At 39.5% G+C, this 26,985-nt stretch overlaps 1 protein-coding gene across 8 annotated transcripts in view; it reads right to left on the reverse strand.

Moving 5' to 3' along the window:
* PHKB (phosphorylase kinase regulatory subunit beta) overlaps nucleotides 1-26,985 on the reverse strand; it is a 244,416-nt gene that overhangs the window by 40,873 nt on the left and 176,558 nt on the right. For all 8 annotated transcript variants that reach the window (XM_030797503.1, XM_030797534.1, XM_030797553.1 and 5 more), the window contains 6 exons: nucleotides 14,217-14,272; nucleotides 13,613-13,706; nucleotides 8,232-8,315; nucleotides 7,644-7,748; nucleotides 6,246-6,328; nucleotides 5,951-6,041 (listed from right to left, as the gene is read on the reverse strand). In XM_030797503.1, coding sequence (XP_030653363.1) covers nucleotides 5,951-6,041; nucleotides 6,246-6,328; nucleotides 7,644-7,748; nucleotides 8,232-8,315; nucleotides 13,613-13,706; nucleotides 14,217-14,272 — 513 coding nt within the window. The remainder of the gene's footprint in view (nucleotides 1-5,950; nucleotides 6,042-6,245; nucleotides 6,329-7,643; nucleotides 7,749-8,231; nucleotides 8,316-13,612; nucleotides 13,707-14,216; nucleotides 14,273-26,985) is intronic.

Below are 26,985 nucleotides of genomic sequence, written 5' to 3' on the forward strand. Positions count from 1 at the left end.
TCCTTCAAGTCCCTTGTAAGTTAGATTCATAGGTATTTTATTCTCTTTGAAGCAATTGTGAATGGGAGTTCACTCATAATTTGGCTCTCTGTTTGTCTGTGATTGGTGCATAAGAATGCTCGTGATTTTTGTACATTGATTTTGTATCCTGAGACTTTGCTGAAGTTGCTTATCAGCTTAAGGAGATTTTGGGCTGAGACGATGGGGTTTTCTAGATATACAATCATGTCATCTGCAAACAGGGACAATTTGACTTCCTCTTTTCCTAATTGAATACCCTCTATTTCCTTCTGCTGCCTAATTGCCCTGGCCAGAACTTCCAACACTATGTTGAATAGGAGTGGTGAGAGAGGGCATCCCTGTCTTGTGCCAGTTTTCAAAGGGAATGCTTCCAGTTTTTGCCCATTCAGTATGATATTGGCTGTGGGCTTGTCATAGATAGCTCTTATTATTTTGAGATACGTCCCATCAATACCTAATTTATTGAGAGTTTTTAGCATGAAGGGTTGTTGAATTTTGTCAAAGACCCTTTCTGCATCTATTGAGATAATCATGTGGTTTTTGTCGTTGGTTCTGTTTATATGCTAGATTACATTTATTGATTTGTGTATGTTGAACCAGCCTTGCATCCCAGGGATGAAGCCCACTTGATCATGGTGGATAAGCTTTTTGATGTGCTGCTGGATTCGGTTTGCCAGTATTTTATTGAGGATTTTTGCATCAACGTTCATCAAGGATATTGGTCTAAAATTCTCTTTTTTGGTTGTGTCTCTGCCCGGCTTTGGTATCAGGATGATGCTGGCCTCATAAAATGAGTTAGGGAGGATTCCCTCTTTTTCTATCTATTGGAATAGTTTCAGAAGGAATGGTACCAGTTCCTCCTTGTACCTCTGGTAGAATTCGGCTGTGAATCCATCTGGTCCTGAACTTTTTTTGGTTGGTAAGTTATTGATTATTGCCACAATTTCAGCGCCTGCTATTGGTCTATTCAGAGATTCAACTTCTTCCTGGTTTAGTCTTGAGAGGGTGTATGTGTCAAGGAATTTATCCATTTCTTCTAGATTTTCTAGTTTATTTGCGTAGAGGTGTTTGTAGTATCCTCTGATGGTAGGGGAACATCACACTCCTGGGTCTGTTGTGGGGTGGCGGGGCGGGGAGGGATAGCATTAGGAGATATACCTAATGCTAAATGACGAGTTAATGGGTGCAGCACACCAACATGGCACATGTATACATATGTAACAAACCCGCACATTGTGCACATGTACCCTAAAACTTAAAGTATAATAATAATAAAATAAAATAAAATAAAGGAGAAACCTTCAATTTGACTTGAGAGAAAATCACCACACTTTGCACTGTCTTTATAATTTGTCTATGACTCTTCAAATAAAATGAAAACTCTCCACAACATGACAGAACATTAAACTTTAAAGTAAAATTATTTTCAGCTCACAGTCATCACAAAACTAAGAATTTGTCAACATCAGAGGCTAAAACTGATAGCTTATGATATGCTCAAAGCAAAAGCTTGAAAGTATTTTGATTCCTTCTTAAAATAAACATCTGTTAAAATTAAGTCATTTAGTCCACCTGAAATGTATTTTGGTGTATGATGTGAGGTGATATTCTAACTTCCTTAATTTTCCCCAAAGTATATATTGAATAATCTATACATCCACCATTAATTCATTATTTCCTTGATTACATATTATTTTAAGTTCCTGTGTGCATACTGGGGTGTATTTCTGAGTTACCTATCCTCTGCCATCAATTATAGTGAATAAGTACCACATTGTTTCACTGACTTCTCAATTTTGGTGACTGAATTTTTCATTTAGAATTTCTATTTGATTCTTTTTAAATATACTATCAAAGTTTCTAATAAAATTCTCCAACTTGTTATCTAATTTTTTTCTTTTATTTTTTTTATTATACTTTGAGTTTTTGGGGTACATGTGCACAACGTGCAGGTTTGTTACATATGTATACATGTGCCATGTTGGTGTGCTGCACCCATTAACTCGTCATTTACCATTAGGTATATCTCCTAATGCTATCCCTCCCCGCTCCCCCCACCCGACAACAGGCCCCAGTGTGTGATGTTCCCCTTCCTGTGTCCATGTGTTCTCATTGTTCAATTCCCACCTATGAGTGAGAACATGTGGTGTTTGGTTTTTTGTCCTTGCAATAGTTTGCCGAGAATGATGGTTTCCAGCTTCATCCATGTCCCTACAAAGGACATGAACTCATCATTTTTTATGGCTGCATAGTATTCCATGGTGTATATGTACCACATTTTCTTAATCCAGTCTATGATTGTGGACATTTTGGTTGGTTCCAACTCTTTGCTATTGTGAATAGTGCCGCAATAAACATATGTGTGCATGTGTCTTTACAGCAGCATGATTTATAGTCCTTTGGGTATATACCCAGTAATGGGATGGCTGGGCCAAATGGTATTTCTAGTTCTAGATCCCTGAGGAATCGCCACACCAACTTCCACAATGGTTGAACTAGTTTACGGTCCCACCAACAGTGTAAAAGTGTTCCTATTTCTCCACATCCTCTCCAGCACCTGTTGTTTCCTGACCTTTTAATGATCGCCATTTTAACTGGTGTGAGATGGTATCTCATTGCAGTTTTGATTTGCATTTCTCTGATTGCCAGTTAAGCATATTGATTGTAGTTATTCTGATGTCTATGTCTGATGAGTCTAATATCTGAACCAATGTAGGTGGCTCTCTGTTGTTTGATCACTCCTGGCATGCCTGATAATTTTGAATGAAAGACACTGCACATATTTGTAGAAATACTTTGAGGTTCTGGATAGTGTTATCTACCACTCTTTGTGAGGAGTGAACTATTTCTGATTCCCTTTTAGTCAAAGGTATAGCTGTTCAAGACGGTCACCTGGAAGTCTGAAGTATTTATTGAAATCCCTCTTCCCTGGTGGGCCCTGAACTCTAATTTTTGTCCTTAACCATACAAAACTGCCAAAAGCTCTACTCCACTGAAATTACCATGATTATAATAAACTAGTAGACTAATTTAGGAGGTACTCACATTTTTGTAATAGTCTTTTCATCCAAGAATATGGTATAGCCCATCATTTATTCAAATATTATATTTCTCTTCAAAATTATCTAGGTCTTTTTTTTCCATATAGGCCCACATATTTCTTAAAAGGAATAGAAAAATGCCTAGGTACATCCTGGAATGGGAGGGACATTTAAGTATAAAATCAAAAGTAGGTTTCTGGTTAATTTGACCAAGACATATCTTTAACTCCTGTTTTTCCTAAAATCCCAAAAATGATAGTGGAAAAAAATGCTTAAGGTATAAACCCACTAAGGTATAAATCTATTAGGACAAAGAGAACAGGAAAGAGCCTCAGGACCCTGAGACCCAGACACTGCTGGGATTCACGGACACTCCACATAGGAAGACTGGGTCCAAAAGTTCCTTTCCATTCCCTAAACACTTAGGGAGTTACTATCTGCTTCTAGCTCCCTGATTTTTGAGAGACAAAGGGCATTTTCTCTGGTTGGAGACACTGCACTCAAGAGTATAAGGCACAGTGGAGAGCAGGAGATACAAGGATTAAACAGTGGATTTGGTTGGAGACTGCATACTTCACAGTGGGATCCCTGGTTCCCTTCCTCCACCCTGCTTTCAGGACGTGGAAACAAAGTTTATGTCCTTTGGTCATGAGGTTAGAAATGTACTTTCTGGGTAGACTGAAAAGCCTTAGAGAAAAGAATTCCAAATATTGGCATCTGAGGCTTTCTACAACAAAAAGGAGCTTTTGCCATCAGATCACCTTATAAGTGAATTCATCAAGAATCCTTCTCCTACACACAGGAAGAAACATAAAAAAAAAAAAAGCTCAGTATCACTAAGCACCAGAGAAATGCAAATCAAAGCCACAATGAGGTTGGGTGCAGTGGCTTATGCCTGTAATCCTAGCACTTCGGGAGGCCGAGGCAGGAGGATCACTTGAGCCCAGGAGTTTGAGACCACCCTGGGCAACATAGCAAGATGCTGTCTCTACAAAAAACTAAAAAATTAGTTGGGCATGGCGGCATGTACCTGTAGTCCCAGCTACTTGGGAGGCTGAGGTGGGAGGATCCCTTGAGCTTGGGTGGTTGAGGGAGCAGTGAACTGTGTACTCTACTGCACTCCAGGCTAGGGGACAGAGCAAGACCCTGTCTCTCAAACAAACAAAAGAAATAAACAACAACAACAAAAAACAACCCACAACGAGATACCATCTCACACCAGTCAGAATGGCTAGTATCAAAAAGTCAAAAAACAATAGATGCTGGTGAGGCTGTAGAGAAAAGGGAATGTTTATACACTGTTTGGTGGGAATGTCAATTAGTTTAGCCACTGTGGAAAACAGTTTGGAGATTTCTCAGAGAACTTAAAACAGAACTACCATTCAACCCAGCAATCCTACTACTGGGTATGTATTAAAAAAACAAAAAAAAAGAACACTACAGCAGGAAGGAGGGCAAGGATTGAAAAACTATTGGGAACTGTGCTTAGAATCTTGATGATGGGACCACTCACACCCCAAATCTCAGCATCACGCACATACCCAGGTATATGTATCCCCCGAATCAAAAATAAAAGCTGAAATAGTAAGAAAAGAAAAAAAGAATCTTTGTACCCAAGCACACAGCTTCCTATGAACTTTTTACTCCTTCACTTTTAAAAATGAATAAATAGCTAAAGAATACCGGACATCTGACAAATGCCTCCAACATGAAAGACTGAGGGAAAAAACTCCGAAAGAGATAATGCAGAGGAAAGGAAAATTGAAGAAAAAAAGAAAACCTCTAGTTGATATCCTCAGAAAAGGTAAAATACGACATCCATGAAACATCCACAGGATAGAATACTACGAAAAATGAAAATTTAAAACATGATAGCCAACATGCAAAACTCAATAGAAGAACTGCAAGATAAAAATCAAAGAAATTGCCCCAGGAGGCATTACAAAAAGACAAAGCAACAGAAAATAAAGGAAAAAAGATAAATGCTTAGGTAAAAATCAAGTACGCAAAATACAATCACCAGTGAATGAGTATATAAACATGCCATTTATAATACTATGTAGGTCTTTCTTTATAAACTTTCCTCTTTCTTATTTAATACTGAGCACCTACTATGTGAAACACCCCATGGAATAATCATTATTATTTTACAGAAATAACGTATATAAGCCTATATAATAGACCGCAGTCTTAGTAGTTTAAGTTAAAGGTCACGAAAGCATGGTGAAGAATAGAAGTATATTTGTGGTCTGCATGATTTTGTAGAGCTGCCCTTAAAGTCTGGTAAGACCTCAAAGCCCAGTGACCTTGGAAGAAGGAAGGATAGTCCAGGCAGAGAAAATGGTGTGAGCAGAGGGACAGAACCCCACAAAATTCAAGACACAGTAATTATTGTATTGGCTGAAGCACAAAGAGTGTTTAGTAGGAGAGAACTGTGGACAGAGAGGCTGTTATGACCAGCAGTGAACCAAAGAATGTTTCTGTAATTTAGGAGCTGTGAAGATAATGCTGTGAAGTTCTGAATGGAACGAGGTTTATTCCCGGGTTGGATGTTAGTATAGAGCAGGGAAAAGAGTACTGGACCAACAGTCAGCCAACTTGCCCCTAAAAGCCCAAGGTTATAAAGCAGGTCAACACACCACTATGGACCTAGCTTTTAGAGATGAGTTACTGAAGTCTAAAATTCTGCACAGGAAATCGCTGCAAGTGTTCAAGCATCTGACTTAGTGGGATCAGATAAGCTGGAAAAGTGACAATAGGAATAGGAAGATAGGTAGAGAATAAAACCTTAAGTCAAAAACCTTAAATAGACCATATATTAAGAAACATAGCTGTATTGTAGATTAACTGTCCTGAAAATAGACGCATACTGAAAATCAGAAGGCTACCTGTAGACGATCCACATGAACTTTGACTCCTCCAATTATTCCTTTTTTAAGGGCTGCCAGCATATCTAATATGGGGTTGAACCGGCTACCTCTAAAAAATATAAATAAACAAAATGTACAGATTAACAACAGAATGGTAAATTAATAATCTAATACTAAGTGCCCCTTATATATACAAAGTATTCCACCACATACTAAGAAGGATACAAAAACATCCAAGGAGGCCTTTCTTCCCAAGGGCTCACCGCGTTCATGGCAGTGGGACACATGCACCTTACTTCTTTTATCAACCTACCTTATATTGTCTTCCCGGATGAGAACAAGGAAAAGTGGACGTCCATGCATTTTCCAATATTGTTTAATGAATTGCAGTGCATTCTGTCAAACAGAATGAGGTAGGATGTAATGGCACAGTATCTAAGATGAACAGGATGCTCAACCATGAGTGCCAAAGAGCCAACAAAATTCTTATGTAGCCAGACAGTTCACAATCCAACCCTGAATAACTTAAGACTACTTAGGAGTAGAAGTGCTCTAGCAGGTTCTCTGGGTACACGCAAGTTATGCTGAACACCACTTTAAGTTCAATGATTTCAAACTTTATTCTTAAAAGTAATCACACTACATTTGTTTTAATGTTTTTCCCCCCTTTTTTTAAAATTTTAATCTATTTATTTGTTTATTTATTTAGAGACTGCCAAGACTGGTCTAGAACTCCTGGGCTCAAGTGATCCACCTGCCTCAGCCTCCCAAAGTGCTGGGATTACAGGTAGGAGCCAATGCGCTTGGCCTCCTTTTTTTAAAAAGCCTAAAAAATACACTTCAAGAATGGCCTTGGGGGAACAATCATGCCAGCCGTCCAGAAGATTAACTCACTTCATATTACTAGGGATTTATATTACAGCAGGTGGAGGAGACTGGACTGAATTTATACAGACCATTAGCAATGTAGAGGGAGTTCTTTATCTATCTATCTGTCAATCAATCAGTCATCTCAAAGACTTACATATAATCATCATCATCACATCAAAAACTTACATAATACTTCACCATATGCCAGGCACTATTCTTAGTATTTTACATATATTAATTCTTTTAATCTTCATAACACCTCTTCATTATTATTCAGTTTTACAGATGGGAAAACAAGGCACAGAGGAGTTAAGTAACTTGCCCAAGAACACACAGCTGGCAAGTGGCAGAGCCAAGATCTTAATGAATGCAGTCTGGCTCCAGATTTCATGCTCTAAATCATGATTCTAACCTTCTCTGCTCTGTCAGTAGAAAAGGGAGTGAAGATTTTAACTCATGGAGTTATGAGTTAGTTGAGGTTTTACTGGATATTTTTCATAAATAAAATTATTTGGCTAATTTACCTTTTGTTCGAAAAGAGATAAACTGTCATATGAACATATTTTTCAAAGTAGGTCCCCCTGTTTTTCTGAATTGTATCTTTTCATTTGTATAAAGGCACAAGGAGCAGTCATACAACTGTATATAAGACAGAGGTCATCTATTATGCCAATGCTGCAAGTAATTTACACTCCAAAGCTATGCAGGTGGTTTTACTGTCATGCTTTACACTGTGTTAACCCAGTGTCACAGATACCTGCGAGTACTCAGTATAGTAACGTATGATAAAATCAGTGGAAACAAAGTAATTCCATTTTTAAGAAAGGTTTTTCGAAGCTACCTTTATGTCATCTATCAGCATGAAAACATCCTGAGACATGTAGAAATCACTTAGGTCGAAAATAATCGGGTAACAAACCACAGTCTTTCCTAGAATGCGATAAATCTGTAAGGGAAAAAGTTTTAAAACAAATAACTAAAGAACATACCAAAGGCAAAGGTGCAGTGCTATAAGTCTCAATAAAAATAAAAACTGATGTCTAATTCTGAATAAGCACATAAATTAATAGCTTGTGACATCCACATAATATTTAAAAATTTTAAAGTTTCTTGATTGAATCAGTATACTAATAAACTTAAAGCAGTCTACCTCTAATATGATGGAAAAGTCTGTGAGTAAATATTGTTATAATTAGATATTTTACAAAGCTTAGAAAAAATATATTTAGCAGTGAGGTGCTCCTTCATATTTATAAGACTTCCATGATATGATGCAAAATAAGTAAGATTTACTAGCAGAAAATAATACTTCAGATAAGTAGTCTGAGTACACAATGAAAATGAAAAAGGACGCATAGCAGGTCAAACACCATTTCAGTATGTGGTATTAGAATCCAAAAACTACTTTTTGAGGACATTTCATGGGTACCTTTGATGTACCGAGGCAGCCAATGGGCCTATCTGGCCTTCCAGAGAGTCCTAACTTTTCATTGATACCCAGGTGGAAATAAGCCTGTAAGACACAAGTTTGTAAATTAGAGTCAGGTAAGAATCCATGTCACTTTCTTACCCCTGAGTATTGCCCTGCTAATTTTTTATCTTTCCAGAGAGAAAGAAGCTAGGGAACCCTAATCCAAAAACTTGTAGGAAGACAAGCTAGCCAAAGATGTCAACTTAGATTTTAGATTACTGAGCGATTTGAGAGCAAAACTTTTGCATATCTACTTAGCAACATTCTTAAATTTGATATTGTTCCTACATTGCTACAAATGTACAACTTACATGGCTCTGATTCGTAAAAGAACACAAAAAGGCTAATGCTTCCTGTATCATTAAAACATTTAGTTGTTTAACATTTTAAAAACTAGGGCCATAATCTCCTACTAAATTTCTACCTTCAAGTATTTCCCACCAAAATGAAAATGTCTTCATTGATTTTTTCTGATTATACACATTTTATGAAATATTCAAACCATGTACTCAAAGTGAATGTTCCTGTTTATTTTCACAATCCCTTTTGCAACTATTTCTCTGGTATATGCTGAAAGGGGTATAGTTCATTGTATGATCCCTAAGGGGCACCAAGATAGGGTTAAAGACTCTTAAAAGTACATCAATAAATATATACTCATATTATACACATGTCAATATGTGTGTATATTTACATAAATGGGTTCATATAACATATATTCTGTGTCCCATTTTTTAAACTTAATATTGTGGTATTCCAGTTTCAAGATGTTAAAATGAGCCGGGCGTGGTGGCTCACGTTTGTAATCCCAGCACTTTGGGAGGCCGAGGCGGGCAGATCATGAGGTCAGGAGATCAAGACCACCCTGGCTAACACGGTGAAACCCCGTCTCTACTAAAAATACAAAAAATTAGCCAGGCATGGTGGCGGGTGCTTATAGTCCCAGCTACTAGGGAGGCTGAGAAAGGAGAATGGCATGAACCCAGGAGGCAGAGCTTACAGTGAGCCGTGATCGTGCCACTGCACTCCAGCCTAGGTGACAGAGCGAGACTCTATCTCAAAAAAAAAAAAAAAGATGTTAAAATGAGTCTATGCATTTTCTGTACATTTCAATGTTGAAATGATTGAAGAAATATTAAAACTGAAGGGGAAAGCTGGGCACAGTGGCTCACACCTGTAATCCCAGCACTTTGGGAGGCTGAGGCAGGTGGATGACCTGAGGTCAGGAGTTCAAGACCAGCCTAGCTGACATCATGAAACCCAGTCTCTACTAATAATACAAAAATTAGCCGGGCGTGGTGACACATGCCTGTAATCCTAGCTACTTGGGAGGCTGAGGCAGGAGAATTGCTTGAACCCAGGAGGCAGAGGTTGCAGTGAACCAAGACGGCGCCATTGCACTCCAGTCTGGGCGACAAGAGAGAAACTACATCTCAAAAATAAATAAATAAATAAAAACTGAGGAGGAAAGTCCGCAGAAGTATTACAAAGTAGGGAAGGGTGCCACAGTGGAGCAGAAACTTCTAGAATGTCTAAGGTTAAAAACAGATAGTCTTGGAATGAATTAGGAGTTAATCAATGTCAGAGCTGAGCACTTAATCTAATCAAGAAGCCCCTTTACCTTTTTAAACTCCTATCTCCTGATAAAGATAGCTCCCAATTTTTTGTTATTTTAAAAATAATTCAATAAACATCTTTGGACAGTGTGTTATTATATCTGCAGGATAATTTCCTAGACTTGCTGGATCAAAGAGAATACATTCTCTTTGAAATATAATGTAAGGTTGGTCACCCTCTAGAAATAATGTGCCAATTTACATTGGTATTAACTGTGTACAGGCCTTGCCACCTTCCTGGGTCAAAATAATATTTCATTTTACTTTTAAACTACTATATTAAAATATTTTGTGGTTCAGCATTTTCTAATATATTTAAGTATGTTCTACAACTTTTTTCATTTGTTCCCTTTTCTATGGGGAATTTGGCATTCTTTTTTATTTCAAGAAATCTTGGTATATTAAGAGTATTGCCCCTTAAATCAAATACTTTGCCCAGTTTGCTCCTCTTCAGTGTTGTTATGAAATGTGAGAATGACTGCACAGTAGGTGGAATCTCATTTCAACATGTGGCATTTCAATATAAACATTTTTCTACTAGGAAATTTCACAAGCACCTTTGATATGCCAGGCTGTTTGTTATATTTATACAGTATTTGTCAATCATTTCCTCAATGGCTTTTTGGCACTGGTATCATTCTAAAAATGGACTTCCCTTCCCAACAGCTAAAACATGTTCTCTTATTTTTTTATTCTAGTGCTTTTATATTTAAATAATTTTAAAAGTTTTCAATTTTTGATCTGTCTGCAATTTATTTTTACATTTAATGAGAGAAATACATCTAACCTATATTTTCCTAAATGGAAAATCAAACCAACTATCTCTACACAATCTACTGATTGTGATTTGGACCAATTTCAAATAACAACTTCATTGTATACAAAATTAGTGGTGTTGACAGAGCTCTCTGTTCACTGACATAGTGCACACATCTATGTGAGAGCTGGGTTTGTATCTCTTTCTCCTTTCGAATTGTACATTCCTGTAGAACAGCAGCCGAAGTTGGCACTGTGCCTAGTATGTAGCTGGTGCTCAGGAAATACTTGATAGATGAATGAGGGAGCAACTGAATGTTCTCCTGAGCCACACGTGCTGTGAATATTGATTCTGGAATAGCAGTGGTTTTAGACAAAGTCAACTGGTCAGAAACAGTGCTTTATAAGCATTATGTTGCATAGCTGCACTGAAACCACAGCACATAACACTAGATGCAGCCCCCTTTCCCTCATATATTAATAGTTTCAAATTTTCAGAAATAAATGTATGGTAAAATGTGTTGATCTAGGTGGGTTTCCTTTAAATACTACTCTTTATTACAGTAAAAGGATTCTCCTTAACTTTCTGAACCATGGTATGGCAGGTCTGTGACAATTTATTTAGTGCTCCCCACATTCCAGGGTGCATATAACACTGCCTCCATGTTGTACACATTCATAACATTTAGTGCACCGAAAGACACAGTAGTGACAAAACTACCTGGAAATACAGAAGTACTTCATACTAGGTCTGTACCATAGAGCAGAATTCTGTATTCAGTCCTCATGAAGCAAATCACACTACAGTCATCACATCATGAATATTAACCACATGCTGTGTAAAAGCCCTGCTCTCAGCTATCTGCCCTCACATCCTCTTCAGTGGGCTGAGGGAGGAAGTGGCTTCTCAGAAGAAAGGGAGCAACCGCTGGCATAAGAATACGTGCATCAGCAAAGATTTGAGGGAACACCTTTACTTTTAAAAGGCAGACTTATAAGGAGCAGAATACTAGGCAATATATCTTAGTATATATCTAAAGAGTAGCTGCTTAGGAACACAGAGGCTACAGCTACAACCAAAAAACAATCTTCCATCTCAACACAGGCACAGGAAGGTTGGCTCTTGCTCACAAGTCTGTCTTTTCAGCCACACTACACCAAAATTGCAAGTCATTTGTTAACACCATTTTTAAAACAAGATATAAAATAAGCAAGGAACTGTTGTAAGTCTTTACTTGCTCTGTAACAGAATGCCTTCTACTGCCTCTGATTCACAAGCACTTTGTATGAACATCTATTATAACGGTTATCAAAGTGAACTGTAATTCACTGTTTTTTCCTGTCAAACCAGTAAACTCAGAGGTCACTGAGAACAGGGACAAAGTCATTTCATATGAGTGTCCTACACAGTGCTCTGCATATAGCATGTGTTTGTTGCTGAATGAATGAATACCACATCCAAGTCATTTGCTCACCATGTTAGCCTTTTAAATCTTGACTGCATGTTGTCTGGTAGGATATAAACTCACCTACTATTAAAATAAGTTGCTAATATTAATTAGACTAGAAAAAACAGATTTGGGTTAATTTGTTTTAAGAGTATGTTTATCAAAGAATAAGCTTTGTTGGCATTCTCTAGAGCTTTCAGCAAGAGAGCACAAAAGTGTATTAGCAGCCGACAGCCTGCAGCTGAATACTAAGAGCACAGCGTGAGAGCCTTAGATTTTGGCATCCTTCTCTCTCCCTCCACGATGCCTCCGCTCCTTGCCTTGTACCATTATGTACATCTGGGCGTGAGTTTAAATTGTTGCCTGCTCTAGGGATCCTTGTATTTTCAGCTTTATCTCTTGGCAGAGTGGTGATGGTTAAATTTATTAGAGAAGGTGTAAGGACTCTCCAAGAGCTGGTGCTCTTGGTGACCTGACACCCAGGTTCTGGTTTGTGTTGCCTAATGTCAAGATCCAGCCCTGATACTGGAGTCCTGCATTTTCCCATGTAACTGTTGGGTTTGTATCTCTAAGCCTTCATTTTTCTGTTATAGCAACAAGACTTTGACTACAACCATTTATATTTAACCTAATAAACTTAATCATGTCCACTTGAGATATACTGTTACAAAGACTTCTACTAAACACTGAGCAGTTTGTTCTTATGTTGTTTTTAACAAATACTAAATAAAAATGGCAGTTTAAAAATAAGCAGTGGGTAGGAGTCAACAATGTCCTGTCTCTAACGAGCAAGAATATTCACAAGCATAGGCAATAATGGATCCATCTGCAGAGCAGTGCGTGCAAAAGGCCTCAAATGTCACCTTTTAATTCCATCCCAAATAGATATGGAACTACATCAATGATAAATACAGATGTTACTTTTACTTTATAATTGCTTTGAGACCCAGCAAACCAAAGGGGTTGAAATTACTTCAGACACCAAAAAGTAAGGAAAGAGAAAAAAAGGAAAGTAGTGAATATCAAAAATATTTAGGTATGAGTAGGTTTTTTTTTAAACAAACCTTCTCACACCTAAATATTTTTTGATAATCAAAGATGAAAAAATCAAAGATGAAAAGATGAAAAAACCAAATCAAAATGTAAGAATACATTTTGATAAAAGAGGAAAAAAATCAAATCAAAACATAAGAATAATTTTATTCCTATTAAAATTAAGACTAACTTGTTATTTAACTGCTCAGCCTAGGTTAGTAATAGAGTTTAGAAAGAAGTAGGAATCAACAAGACCTATAAACATAATGTACACACACATGCACACACACGCATACACAGTGCAAAGATTTTTTTAGTAACAATGTCCATTAAAGTGGACTTCTCAATTTAATTAGAAGCTTTAGGATTACTGGTCGTATATCAGAATCAGATTTTAACTGTGTGACTTGTCTGTAAACTAAGTCGAACCATCAAGCTCTAGTATCTCTACAAAGTAAGGAAAGTAAAAGGCAGAATCACTTACTTTCACAAGCTCCTGCTGAGGCCATATCTGAATGGGTTCTACTTGTTGAGGAGTTTGAGTCTGAATACCATATGTGTTCAGAAAAACTTGAAGTCTAAAGATCATAGGGAAAAAAAGAGATGTTTTTAGACAACGCGTTTACAGTTTAGGAAGCAGTGAAGGAGGAGGATAAAAGGGAACATGTTAACTTGGAGGGCATTATTAATTTGTTAGTATTAGCAATTTGCCATCTGCACCAGACTTCAGAGGCCCTTATGGATCCTCCACGAAGCATCAGATGGAAACATTAGGGGCTGGCAGGGAGAGTAAGCACTGATTTTGGTAATCCCCACGTGTTTGCATGAATTTCTCAAAACTATAACCCAGGCAACACTGGCACTGGTCACAGTCTTTAATATTCACCTCAACTAAAACAAAACTATTTTTAAACATGAAAAGAATAATATGCTGGCCATTTAAAGTGACATTAATGATATCCTTGAAAGCCTGTAAAGGAGTTTCTGAAGTTAATCTCTGCTACCATAATCGATATTGTAAACATAAAGCAATCATTTCCCCTCCGCCCCCCACAAAAAAAAACACACCACCCACTTGGACTTCATACCTTTGGCTTTCTGCTATAAGTGCCACATGAACTACCAAATCATTTTCCAGTGGGCCCTGTAATGCAGAATAAGGCAGGGGGAAAACATTTTAAAAGATCTGGTCATCATCAGCTACAATGAGAATCAAGGACAATATTAACCATCTCTAAGCAGTTCATTAAAATGATGGACACCAGCTGGCTCTCAGCGGCCACCTTTCTTTCCTTGCTCGCCACTGCCTACTAATCAATTTGATGGTATAGACAGAGTAATGGAACACCAAGGAATGGAAAGCCATAAACCTCATCACTACCACAGGCGCTAGCCTGTCAGGGCTATTTTGAATGATGCATAAGAGCGGTTTGGGGACCGAGAGTCATTTTCCATCATTTAACTCTAAAGGGAAGAGGAGGAACTAAAAATAAAAACCCAATTTATGAATTCTCTGTAAAAAAAAAAAAAGATAGTTAAAATTGTTCATTTGACATCTTAACCACATAAAAGGTTATTCCCTTTCTTGTTAGCCAATTTTCCTTTGGCAACTTATACATCAAAATAACTTTATTCTAATATATAATTCTTATAATAGAACATGAACTACCCAGTTGACTATGTAATTAACATTATGTTCATTAAATGCAAGCTGTTGGACTTAATAGTTCTAATCAAAGACAGTGTTGGATATTTGCTACTCATTTTTTCTGTGATAAAGATTCACTATAACATGTATTACACATTGTTAAATTGAACCCAATTTTGAAACCTGTATATAATTAACAGAGAACATTAAGAAGCACCAATAAATTACAGTATTAGGGAGCTCTGAAAACACTGATCAAACATAACTCTTTTATAGTAATGAATCCAACAGTCCCAATAATATGCTGTAAAATATTTGATTTATCATCAATCAGTTCCTCTCTATGGTATTAAATATGCCACTGAAATTTATGTATGATGGAAGGCAAGAAACACCAGCATACATATATCAGCAGTAAATACCATACAATCAAAGGGATGGTTCCCAGAATCATCGTGAAAGTGCCATTTCGGGCAGACTTTCTGTGATTTAAATGAATGTGTAAGTGAAAATGAGATTTAACAATCCAACAAAAATAAATACCCATTTAAAATGTTACAAATTTTGTTTTTACTTGATAAAGACCTCAGAATTAAATGTTTCTCAAAAGGTTGAGAAAAAACTTGTTTTCACAGCCTCATCAAGATTTCTAACAACAAATGAAAAAATTAAGCCCTATTTCTCTTGGATGAGATCTAGTATTTACTGCTTTAAAAGCACAAGTAACCTTAGAATAGGCCATTATGTACAATCTTCAGGGCAGTTGTGGGATTCTTAAATAAAAAGCAAATGAAAACATACAGAATTCAGATGATATTTCAATAACAATAAATAAGGCAGCTTATAGATTGTAACTGGCAAACTGGAATCTTCTTTTTGAATCATAGGCCTGTTTAGGATATTGTTTCCACTTGTATGACAGAATATTCAGATCTAAAATGGCCTCTATACATGTTGAATCATACTGAGCATCTAGTTAGGGGACTATTAGATGGCTGAAGAGATCTTTCGTTGTAAAAACTAAGCATTTCAGATAGTCTGGTTCACAAACCATCTACCACAATGAGCTTGTACTTATAACTCCAGCCCAAGTGGGACCTTTTGCCCCATTCACCATTGAGAGAAAGAATTCAGCACGGGCAGCCCCACTCCTAAAACTCTCTTCCTTTCACTGCCAAAGTTGAAACCATCTGTTCTGTTTTTACCATTTTCTTCAAACCACCACCATTGATTTCTTTGTTTGTTTGTTTATTTCAGACAGGTTTTCACTCTATTGCCCAGGCTGGAGTGTAGTGGTGTGATCACGGCTCACTGCAGCCTAGACCTCCTGGGCTCAGGTGATCCTCCCACCTCAGCCTCCCAAGTAGCTGGGACTACAAGTGTGCACCACCACACCTGGCTAATTTTTATATTTTTTTGTAGAGACAGGTTTCACCATGTTGCCAAGGCTGGTCTTGAACTCCTGGGCTCAAGCAATCTGCCCACACTGGCCTCCCAAAGTGTTGGGATTACAGGTGTGAGCCACTGCATCCAGCAAACCACCACCATTGTTGTCCAAAACCCATTAAATCTCTCTGTTAATTTCCTAATAGTAATTAATACCTTCTTTTCTGAATGGCATTTTTCCTAATAATATTGTAATAATTTCTGCTCACAGGTTACAGACAAACACACACACACATATATACACATACTCAAGCCCTGTGTGGTACTAGTAATCTCCATTTTACAGGCATTTGTTGACTCATTCAACTGATCAAGAGGACACTAATCCACAAGACTCCATGTTAGAATATGAATATGGCCCAATGGCCCCTCTTGAGGAGTTCAGTCTACTAGGAGAGATGGATAACAGATAAGTTTTCACACGTGTGTTTATTATCACATAAAAGTATTTTACTGGTATCTTTCTTTGGCAGATCTACCTCGTTAAAAAAAGTGACTGAAGGACATGATATTCTGTGGATATACCATACTTTATTTTTAAAATGTTTGTTGATGGATATTTAAGTGGTTTCCAATTTTTCATTTCTGCAGAGAATATAATAATTGTCCCTATCTCAGAGAACTACTGAAGATTTAGGGAGAGAACAAAGTGCTAAGCACAGTATTTCACACAAAAACACTCAATAAAGGGCGTTAATTTTTGCTGTAGTTGCACATTTGCTTATTGTTATCTTCACATCTATCCTTGGACAGCTGCTCCCCTCTTCCTTGTCTAGGTTTGCTATAATGCCTATGCTGCCCTAGATCCCATTGGCTTCCACCATTCTAAGACATTTGGATTATCTGTCATCCTATTTTTTTATATGGCTAGTTCTTCCCCAAATGATTCTGAACATCTTTTTAAAGACATCCTCAGGTGATTTAACACCTTCTTTAATGCTATGGTCTGAATGTGTATGTTCCTGCTGAAATTCAGGTTGAAATTTTAACCCCCAAGGTGATGGTATTGGCAGGGGATAAGGGGCTGGGGAATGGAGAGGGGTGCTTTGGGAGGTAATTAGGTCATGAGGGCGGAACCCTCATGAGCAGGATTGGTATCCTTATAAAAGAGGCCCTGCACCCTTTCCATCATGTGAGGACACAGGGAGAAGGCACCATTTATGAACCAGAGAGAAGGCCCACACCAGACACTCAATCTACCAGCATGTTGGTCTTGGATCATCCAGCTTTTAGAACTGCGAGAAATAAATTTCTGATGTTGATATGCCACCCAGTTTATGGTATTTTGTTATAGCAACCTGAACAAACTAAGACACTTAGCTACTACTCATTTTTTTCCTTTCATTTCTCAAACATAAGACTATAACTATGTCCTTACCTTTCTTGCCTCTGTACTTCTGCCCTCTACAATCTATCCTGTCCTGTCTTTGGAGATACATAATCCTAACACAAGTCTATGGTCACATATTCATTCTATTCATTCTCTCTCAAATCTCATCCACTCTAGTAGCTTTAAGCTATTATCTCTAAGTGTCATGGGATCCTTGGGGTGTTGCTTTGCCAGCCAGAAACCTCTGTGGCCGGTAGAGCCTTTTACCTGAATATTGCCCACACCTACTGGGCTCGTTCCACCCACTTGACCTGGTAGGCTGTGCTCAGCTTGCACTACCAGCCTGGATCCCACACTTGCCAAGGGTGAGCCAGGTGTGGGGTGGGGGGCGCATGTTTCAGCCTTGTTTGTGTTACAGCTCTTTCAGTCCTGCCATTTGGTGAGTCCCAAGTTCTTGTCCCATGTCCAGAAGAATGAGGTACACAGACAACTGGAGGGTGAGCAAGGCAGAGAGGAGCTTTATTGAGTAACAGAATAGCTCTCAGGAGACCCAAAGTGGGTAGCTACTTTTTGCAGGCAGGTCATTCCGATGAGTATCCAGCTCTCAGCTGAGAGGAGACCCACAGTGGGAGCTCCTTTCTGCAGGCAGCTCATCCCAATGAGTCAAGGAGACCTGAAGACCTGAAGTGGGTAACTCTTTCCTGCAGCTGGTAGTTCCTACATCTGTCCAAGTCTGGCTGAGTCTGGGGGTTTTTATGGGCTCAGAAGGGAGGAAGCACATGCTGATTGGTCCATGGGTGGCCATGGGTGGGCCCGGAAAAAGCACAGGTTCTCACTCTGGGCTGCAGACTCCACCCAGGGGTGGCAGCCTGGCCCCCAGGCTTCAGGTCAACCCTGGTTTGAAGGTGGGGTTTCACCAGGGACCCGCCCAGGAGCCTGTTTTCCTCCTGCCATCATCAACATGCTGTCCATGGTGCCCAGGCTGTTTGTGCCAAGGGATACCTGCAGGCCCACGACAAGCTGCCCTTAGCCCCACCGGCCTCACTCCTGTGCTCATCGGCGCTCAAACCCAGAGGGGGCTGAGGCAGCAGGGGGATGGCATGTCAACACTGCCCTGAGCGTGCGCACACCCAGCTGTGTTGCATCAGCACCCAGGCTCGGTCACAACTTTGTTCCGTACTGCTGCAGGTGCTGGGAGTGGGGAGAGGCCAGGGAATGGGAGCAGGCACTTCTGAACCTGTGGGGGCTGGGGGCTTCCCAGGCCCCAACGAGTGCAGCGATGCCTGGGTCTGGAGCTGCGGCTGGGCAGCTGCAGCTGCACCTGAGAGCATGGGGCTCCTGCCCCACTAACTCAGTAGGGAGTGGGGCTCCTGCCTCCTCCTGGCCCCCTCTGGCTCCATGGAGTGTGCAGCCCTGGCCACACTTCCCCTGCTACAGCTGTTGTCCCCACAGTGGCTGCTCTAGACAGGTTGCCGCTGCTATTATAAGCAGATGCTTCCATGTTTATATTTTTAGTCTTGACCTTTCTCTTAAGTTCTAGTTCCCACATTTTAAGCTGTTTTCTGGACATTTTCTCTTGGTTATTTCCAAAGTTAATAGATTTAAAACTCAACTCCTCATCATCAACCCCACCTCCATCCCAAACAGGTTCTTATTCTTTAATCCTCATTTAATGGGTCACTGTAGCTCAGAACCTCAGAATCATCTTTGATGCCTTTTACGTAACCTCCATATGCAATTAGTCACCAGAATCCTGTTAGTCCTTCCTTCACATAGTATCTTGAATGTTGTTTTCTTTGCATTTCTATAGCAAGATTCAGGATTTAAAAGTAGCAACAACAGTGAACACTTTATATAACTACACTCCACATGCCAGGAACTGTTTAAGTGCTTTATCAAACTATTATCCCATTTTACAGGTTTAAAAATGAGGCACAGAAAGTTTAAGCAATTTATCCAAGGACACAGACCTAGCAGAGCTAGAATTCAGACCCAGGCAGTCTGACTGCAGATTCTGTGCTCATAATCACTCACTTATCCTGCCTCTCAAAGAGCAGAAAGCAGGCAGACTTTAGATTGAAAGATCTACCTACAAGTCCTGTCTTGTCACTTCCTCCAGCAATGATCCTGCTCATCTGATAGGTGCCTTAGATTACTATGGACAAAACTGACCTGATCTCCATCCTTAAATCTACTGACTCCCAAAGCATTCTTTATCTCTATAAGACCCCATATTACGAGCTCATTTGCTCTGGCCAAAAAATGTGTAAGTCATCCTAAATTCCTTTTTCCTTCAAACCCCATAACCAATAACAGCTAAAAAACCAAAACAAAACAATGACAAAAACTGAGAACACTTATTGAGAATCAGGTGGCTGTATTAAATTATATACTCTTAAACACCCCATTAGGTAGGTTACTATAATTATTCTCATCTACTGATGGGAAAACTGAGGCAAAGAGTGGTTAAAAAACTTATCCAGCATCATACAGGTAATACATAAAGCTATTAAGTGGCAACATGGAGATTCAAACATGCGCAATCCAATCTACTTCTTACCCATTATAGTATACTGTATGCCTCTGTGACGTGCTGCTAATTCACCAAGAAGTCGTATTGGCTCTACCTCCAAAATATGTCTCAAACACACCACTTCTCTCCTTCTCCACTGCTAATACCACTCTACTTAAAGTAACCATGATCTTTTACTTGGTTAAGTAACTGGTCTACTTACCTCAGTCTTAAACCCCATCCCACCCATTCACAGCAGTCCATCCTGAAAACAGTAATTAAAAAGTGTAAATCAGATCATCTCACTACTACTCTACCCCACCCACACATGCCCATGCTTATGAACACTCTCCAGTAACTTCCTGTAGAATGGTAACAAAACTGCTTATCAGGCCCAAGAGGCCCTCCATGATCTAGCTCTGGCATGCTTGCCTCTGCTTTCTTATTCTCCCTTCTCCACATGTTTTAGCCACCCTGGGTCCTCTCTGTCCCTTGAACATGCCAACTATATTCCCATCAAGTGCACTGGTTACAGCTGTCTGGTGTGTTTTCTCCTCCAGGTTGCAGAATGAATGCTCGCTGGTCATACAGATCTCAACGATCATCCCTGCCACATAGGCCTCCTCTCTCCACCATGGCCAAAGTTGCTCTCCTCAGGCATCTCCAACCCCAGTCTACCACTTTACCTTATTTTGTCTGCCTCATAGTACCTGTCCGATACAGAAATTATATCATTTATTGTTATTCATTCCCTTCAGAAAGTAACTCCCTATGGGCAGGGAACTTGATCTAGGTGGTCTACTGCCACCTCCCCATGCATGGAACATAGTAGGCATCCTTACTATTTGATGAATGACTGCCCAGGCAAGTTTCTCAATTCTTTGCTTATCTGTAAAATGGGAAAAATATTTACAGTGCCTACCACAAAAGGAGAGGATCAAACAAAAGAGGGCATGTAAAATATTTGCAAACTTTGATCTGTTACACAATGATATTTATATCATTATTTCCTGTGTGACTCACTATGTCACTTAACCTCAATAAGCCGCAGTTTCCTCATCTATAAATTGAGAATAATAAAAATATCTGTTTCCTAGGGTTATGAGAATAATACATAATATATAAGCATTTAACACTGGCATATAGTAAGTGTCCAAAAAAAATTAGCCATCTATCAATGCCAGCAACACAACCACAACCCTGGGTCACTGCAATAGGCTTCCTCAGCTTTCTGCTCCACACCTGCCTTTGCCCGTTGTCTGCGCTTTATGGTCAGGTTCATTTTCTTGTATCAATGATTTGCACAAAGGAGGTGGTCAAAAAATAGTTCTTGAATGCATGAAGAAAGGCGACAGAGAAGAGTTAGTAAACAGATATAGTTATGCAATATTTAGGATATTACCTCTCTACTCCAAAACTAATGTTTCCCAAACAAGGCCCAAACTTCTCGAGGACTTTTACAACTCAGGGACTACCTACTGTTCCCTGTTGGTCTCCCATCTGTTTTAGAGTACTCCACTAAAAAACAGTTCACTCATGTCCATCTCATGTTTCTGTCCACTGTCCCTTTACATTTGGACTGCTCTCTCCATTCCTTTATCTATCCAGATCCTGACTCACTCTTTTAAGCTAGTCTCCTCCCAAACTCCCCCAAACATCAGGGTATCCAAATATCTTTTGTCCCTAATAGGAATAGCTGGCACTGCCTGTATGAGACACTTGGCACGAGTCTTGGGCCGCCTCATGCCATGCCTTTGGAAGGGTTATTTAGCATTTAGAATGTGTATGAGTGGTCTGTGAAACTACAGGGGCCCCTCATGCTTACTTTTCTCACTTAGGATGTAGGCAATACCTCGTACTAAAAGAAAAGCAATTGTTATTCATTTGATGGTCTGGAGGAGGATCTATTTTTTTGGTATTGCTGGTTACATTTATTAGCAATACACAAATCTTCCCTTGAGCATACCCAACAAATGTTTGCAAATATAAACAAGGATATTTTTAACAAAAGAAAATAATCAGTAAAATGTACATATTTATATACACTATAAAAGAGTGTACATGTCAGAGTAACAATACGGTTTAGGACCAAAACCCTGTAGTTAGAAATATTATCATTCAAAATTTTCATTTCTATAAAGTCAGATTGTATTTTTCTAACATTTTTTCTTTGTAATAAAAACCCCACATAACCTAAATTTAACATCTTAACCATTTTTAAGTGTACGGTGGCAGAGGAACTTTTATAGCATAACTTCCCTATAAGCTGGGCACTAACTATATTAATATTGCAACTCATCATGCTCAAAATTTAAAACTATGGTAATTAAGACACTGCATGTCTATCTGTCTAGATTCTAGTTTTTAAATTACTCAAATCAGGTCAAAGTAGTAAAGCCAGGATATTTGCAGTTGGGGGCTATAAATAAAACAGTGTAATACAACTTTCAAAGGGCACACAGAGAAAACTTAATGTGAATGTGCCCTAACAGTGTTTCTTTTCCTTGTTCTTTTTTCCTAATTTAATTTTTTCAATAGATAATTCAATCATAAGGTTCAAAAATTTAAAAATTATGAAAAAGTTTTTGGTGACATGTCATTCCCATTTGGGGCCTTCATCCCCACAGTTCCCCTCCATCTAAGAACCAATCACTGCTATGATTATTTATGCCTTGCTCTAGTGTTTCCTCATGCCTACAACAGCAAATGCAAATATATATTCTTATTTTCTTACATTTCTACACAGAAGTTACTCTCAGTACCTTTTTCTAGTTAATAATTGTATATCATGGAACTCTTTTCATATATTAACACATAGAACACGTCCTCATTTTCACTCTAACTGCTTGGCATTCCATTTTGTAGATGTACCATATGTATTAATGTCATCTTTACACCTTTTTAATCAATTAAGGTTAGTCAACCTTTTACACTGAAATCTCTGGAAATGGTTACAGTTACATAGTGGCACCATTAAACATCAGGTTTTAATTCTGCTTATAAAAGTAGAATAAGCACTCAAACGAAATCATTCAGAGGCATTGCTACCACTGGATTATGGGGGTAACTGGAGGACTATTATAAGAAAAGATCAGGGCCGTGCGCGGTGGCTCACGCCTGTAATCCCAGCACTTTGGGAGGCCGAGGCGGGCGGATCACAAGGTCAGGAGATCGAGACCATCCTGGCTAACACGGTGAAACCCCGTCTCTACTAAAAATACAAAAAATTAGCCGGGCGTGGTGGCTGGCACCGGTAGTCCCAGCAACTCGGGAGGCTGAGGCAGGAGAATGGTGTCAACCCAGGAGGCGGAGCTTGCAGTGAGTCGAGATTGCGCCACTGCACTCCAGCCTGGGCAACAGAGCTAGACTCCGTCTCAAAAAAAAAAAAAAAAAAAAAAAAAGATCAGTAGGTTTGGGTTTGGGGAGGGGGCAGTGAGAAGTGTCTGAGTCTTTTCTAGGAGGGTGACACAGAAAGAAGCATAGATGTCCATTTACAACATATGGAAATACACGACAGCTTGTTGATAAGAGTTATCTCATGGGATTGCTGGGTCAAATGGTATTGCTGATTCTAGATCCCTGAGGATCGCCACAATGTGTTCCTCAATGGTTGAACTAATTGTGGCGCTGTTCACAATAGCAACCAACCCAAATGCCCATCAATGATGGACTGGATAAAGAAAATGTGGCACATATACACCATGGAACACTATACAGCCACACAAAAGGATGAGTTCATGTCCCTTGCAGGGACATAGATAAAGCTGGAAACCATCATTCTCAGCAAACTAACAGAAGAACAGAAAACCAAACACTGCATGTTTTCGTTCATAAGTGGGAGTTGAACAGTGAGAACAAATGGACACAGGGAGGGGAACCTCACACAATGGGGCCTGTTGGAGGGTGGGGGGCTTAGCAGGGGGACAGCATTGGGAGAAATACCTAATGTAGATGACGGGTTGATGGGTGCAGCAAACCACCATGGCACATGCATACCAATGTAACAAACCTGCATATTCTGCACACGTACCCCAGAACTTAAAGTACAATAAACAAAGAGTTATCTCATTATGTTCTTGCTTACATTTGTTTTGTAGTCTGGTTTGGAATGTTAAGGAATTAATACATCTTGACAGCTTGCTATGTGCCACGTGTTATTCAAGAGCTTTTTTGAGTATTCTCACAAGAACTCCCATTTTAAAGATGAGGAAACTGAGGTGAAGAGCGGTTAAATAATTTGTCAAAGGTTACACATCTAGTCAGTGATAGAGTTTAACCTGACTGCATGTATGTCCAGGTCTGAAGTCCATATGGCACATGTCACAGTATGTATTTCACAGATTATGTGCTGCTTGCTATAGTAGGCAGAGATCTCTAGAGTAACAGGAGAGAGAGAGAGGAAGGAAGAAGAAGAAAGAGATTTATCATATGGATTGGCTCATACAATTACGGAGGCAGGCAAGTCTCAGGATATGCAGTTGAGCTGGCAAGCTGGAGACCCAGGACAGCTGACGGTTTAGTTCCAGTCTGAGTCCGAAGGCCTAAACCCAGGAAGGCAGACAGTGTCATTCCAGTCTGAAGACTGGCAGGCTGAGACCCAGGAGTAGCTGATGTTTCAGTTCAACTCCAAAGACAGGAAAAAAGCCCATGTCCCAGCTGGAAGGCAGTCTCGCAGGCAGAATCCTCCTCTTCCTCAGCGTAGGGTCGGCCTTGTTCTTTTCAGACTTTTAGCTGATTGAATGAGGCCCATTCCCATTAAGGAGGAAAATAAGCTTTACTCAGTCTACTGATTAATGATGATTAATCATTAATGACTTAAATTTTAATTTCATCCAGAAACACTGTCACAGAAACACTCAAATAGTGTTTGACCAAATAGCTGGGCAGCCTGTGGTCCAGACAAGTTGACACATAAAATTAACAATCACATGGGTGCAGGAACATGTTACATTCATGGGGAGTAGAGTCTGCAAAATCTCACCAACAGTCTCTTCTTCAGCCACCTGAGATCACGTTTTAAGAAAACTCAATTCCAAGCATTGTTTACAAAACATCTATTTTCTTATCTGCTTTTTTTTTTTTTTTTTTTTTTTGCGACAGTTTCCCTTCTGTCACCCAGGCTGGAGTGCAGCAGCGAAATCTCAGATCACTGCAACCTCTGCCTCCCAGGTTCAAGTGATTCTCATGCCTCAGCCTCCTGAGTAGTGGGATTAGAGGCACGTGCCACCATGCCCGGCTAATTTTTGTAATTTTAGTAGAGACAAGGTTTCACCATGTTGGCCAGGCAGGTCTTGAACTCCTGACCTCAGCTGATCTGCCCACCTCGGCCTCCCAAAGTGCTGCCATTACAGGCCTTATCTGCTTTTTGATAGAATATAATTCTTTAGTTCTTGACAAGCAAATATAAAAAGGACTGCCTTTTCTATTAAATCATATAGCATGTAAAGCTCATAATTCTAATTTTTGCAACTGTATTGAGCCCTGGTCTAAGTAGTTTTATTTTTATTTATTTTTTTGAGACACAGTCTCGCCCTGTACCCAGGCTGGAGTACAGTGGTGCGATCTAGGCTCACTGCAAGCTCCGCCTGCTGGGTTCACACCACTCTCCTGCCTCAGCCTCCCGAGTAGCTGGGACTACAGGCGCCCGCCACCACACCCGGCTAATTTTTTGTATTTTTAGTAGAGATGGGGTTTCACCGTGTTAGCCAGGATGGTCTCGATCTCCTGACCTCATGATCCACCCGCCTCGGCCTCCCAAAGTGCTGGGATTACAGGCGTGAGCCACCGCGCCTGGCCAGTAGTTTTATTTTTAATATGCCCTATATTGCATAAAATAATCTACTGTGTCTGGCTTACATAGGTCTTTTATTGAAAGAAAGGCAAGGGAGGAGGGAGAGAAGGAAAGAAAAAGGAGCCAACAAATAAATGCGTCCTCCAGGCTGGTCTTGCTCAAGGGCAGTGTATTTGAAACATTCTATGCCTCTACTTTGGGGGCCTTACAGAACACTCATTTATGCTCATTAGACTTCATCAGCAGGTCCTGCCAACATCCAGCATTTTTTCATTACACTCATTTTTCAGCAAAACCTCATTAGCTGAAGAAATCAGGCAGATGCTTTATACATCTCAATTCCAACTGGAAACACTGCACCCCCAGTATTTTTCCCATAGGAGCCAAGTAACAGGCTACAGTAGTTTGAAGATAGCCATGTCCTGACTGAGACACACTGGCATCTTGTTCTGACATTTCCAACCAAGCCAAAGCAGCAACATGTGAAAATTAATAGGAAAGCAGAGGAAAGTTAAGTAGAAATATCAGAGGAATAACAATATCAAGCATGGTTAAAAAGCTAAACTTGGCTCAAGAGTTGACTTGGCCTGGGAGAAAATGGTCCTTTAGGCTCTGTGTATTTATATATTGGATTAATGATTATATAAACTTTCTATTTAAGAGGAAAACAAATGAATTTTTAAAAGTATTCCCAGACCTCAAACACATTGTTTCAAATGCCCAAATGAATAAATCAGGCAATGCTTTTTGACAGCAGTTCTTTCAATGACTGCGATTATAGTGGAAGAGAATACCGAATGCTTTGTCACAATGAATTGATTTCTAAAACTGTTTCACCCCTTTCTAAGTACTTGCTGTAACTGGTGTTTCTGGATTTTTATCTTAAGGAAATGGCAGTGCTAACAGTCTTGCATACTGCGTAGAAACAATGCCAAAATGGCCACATGAACCCAGGTGGAGAAACTGTGACCTACGGTGTTCTCATAGCCTTAATCACAACAAAGGGGAAGAACAAATGACGAGAACCTCATAGAAACACAACAGGAAAGATCCACATCAGGAAAGATGAGTAAGATGAGGGTGAAACAGAGCAGGAAGAGGCAGAAAGGGGAGAACAGATTCCAAGAATC

Source organism: Nomascus leucogenys, chromosome 2 (assembly GCF_006542625.1).
Source record: "Nomascus leucogenys isolate Asia chromosome 2, Asia_NLE_v1, whole genome shotgun sequence".
Classification (NCBI taxonomy): domain Eukaryota; kingdom Metazoa; phylum Chordata; class Mammalia; order Primates; family Hylobatidae; genus Nomascus; species Nomascus leucogenys.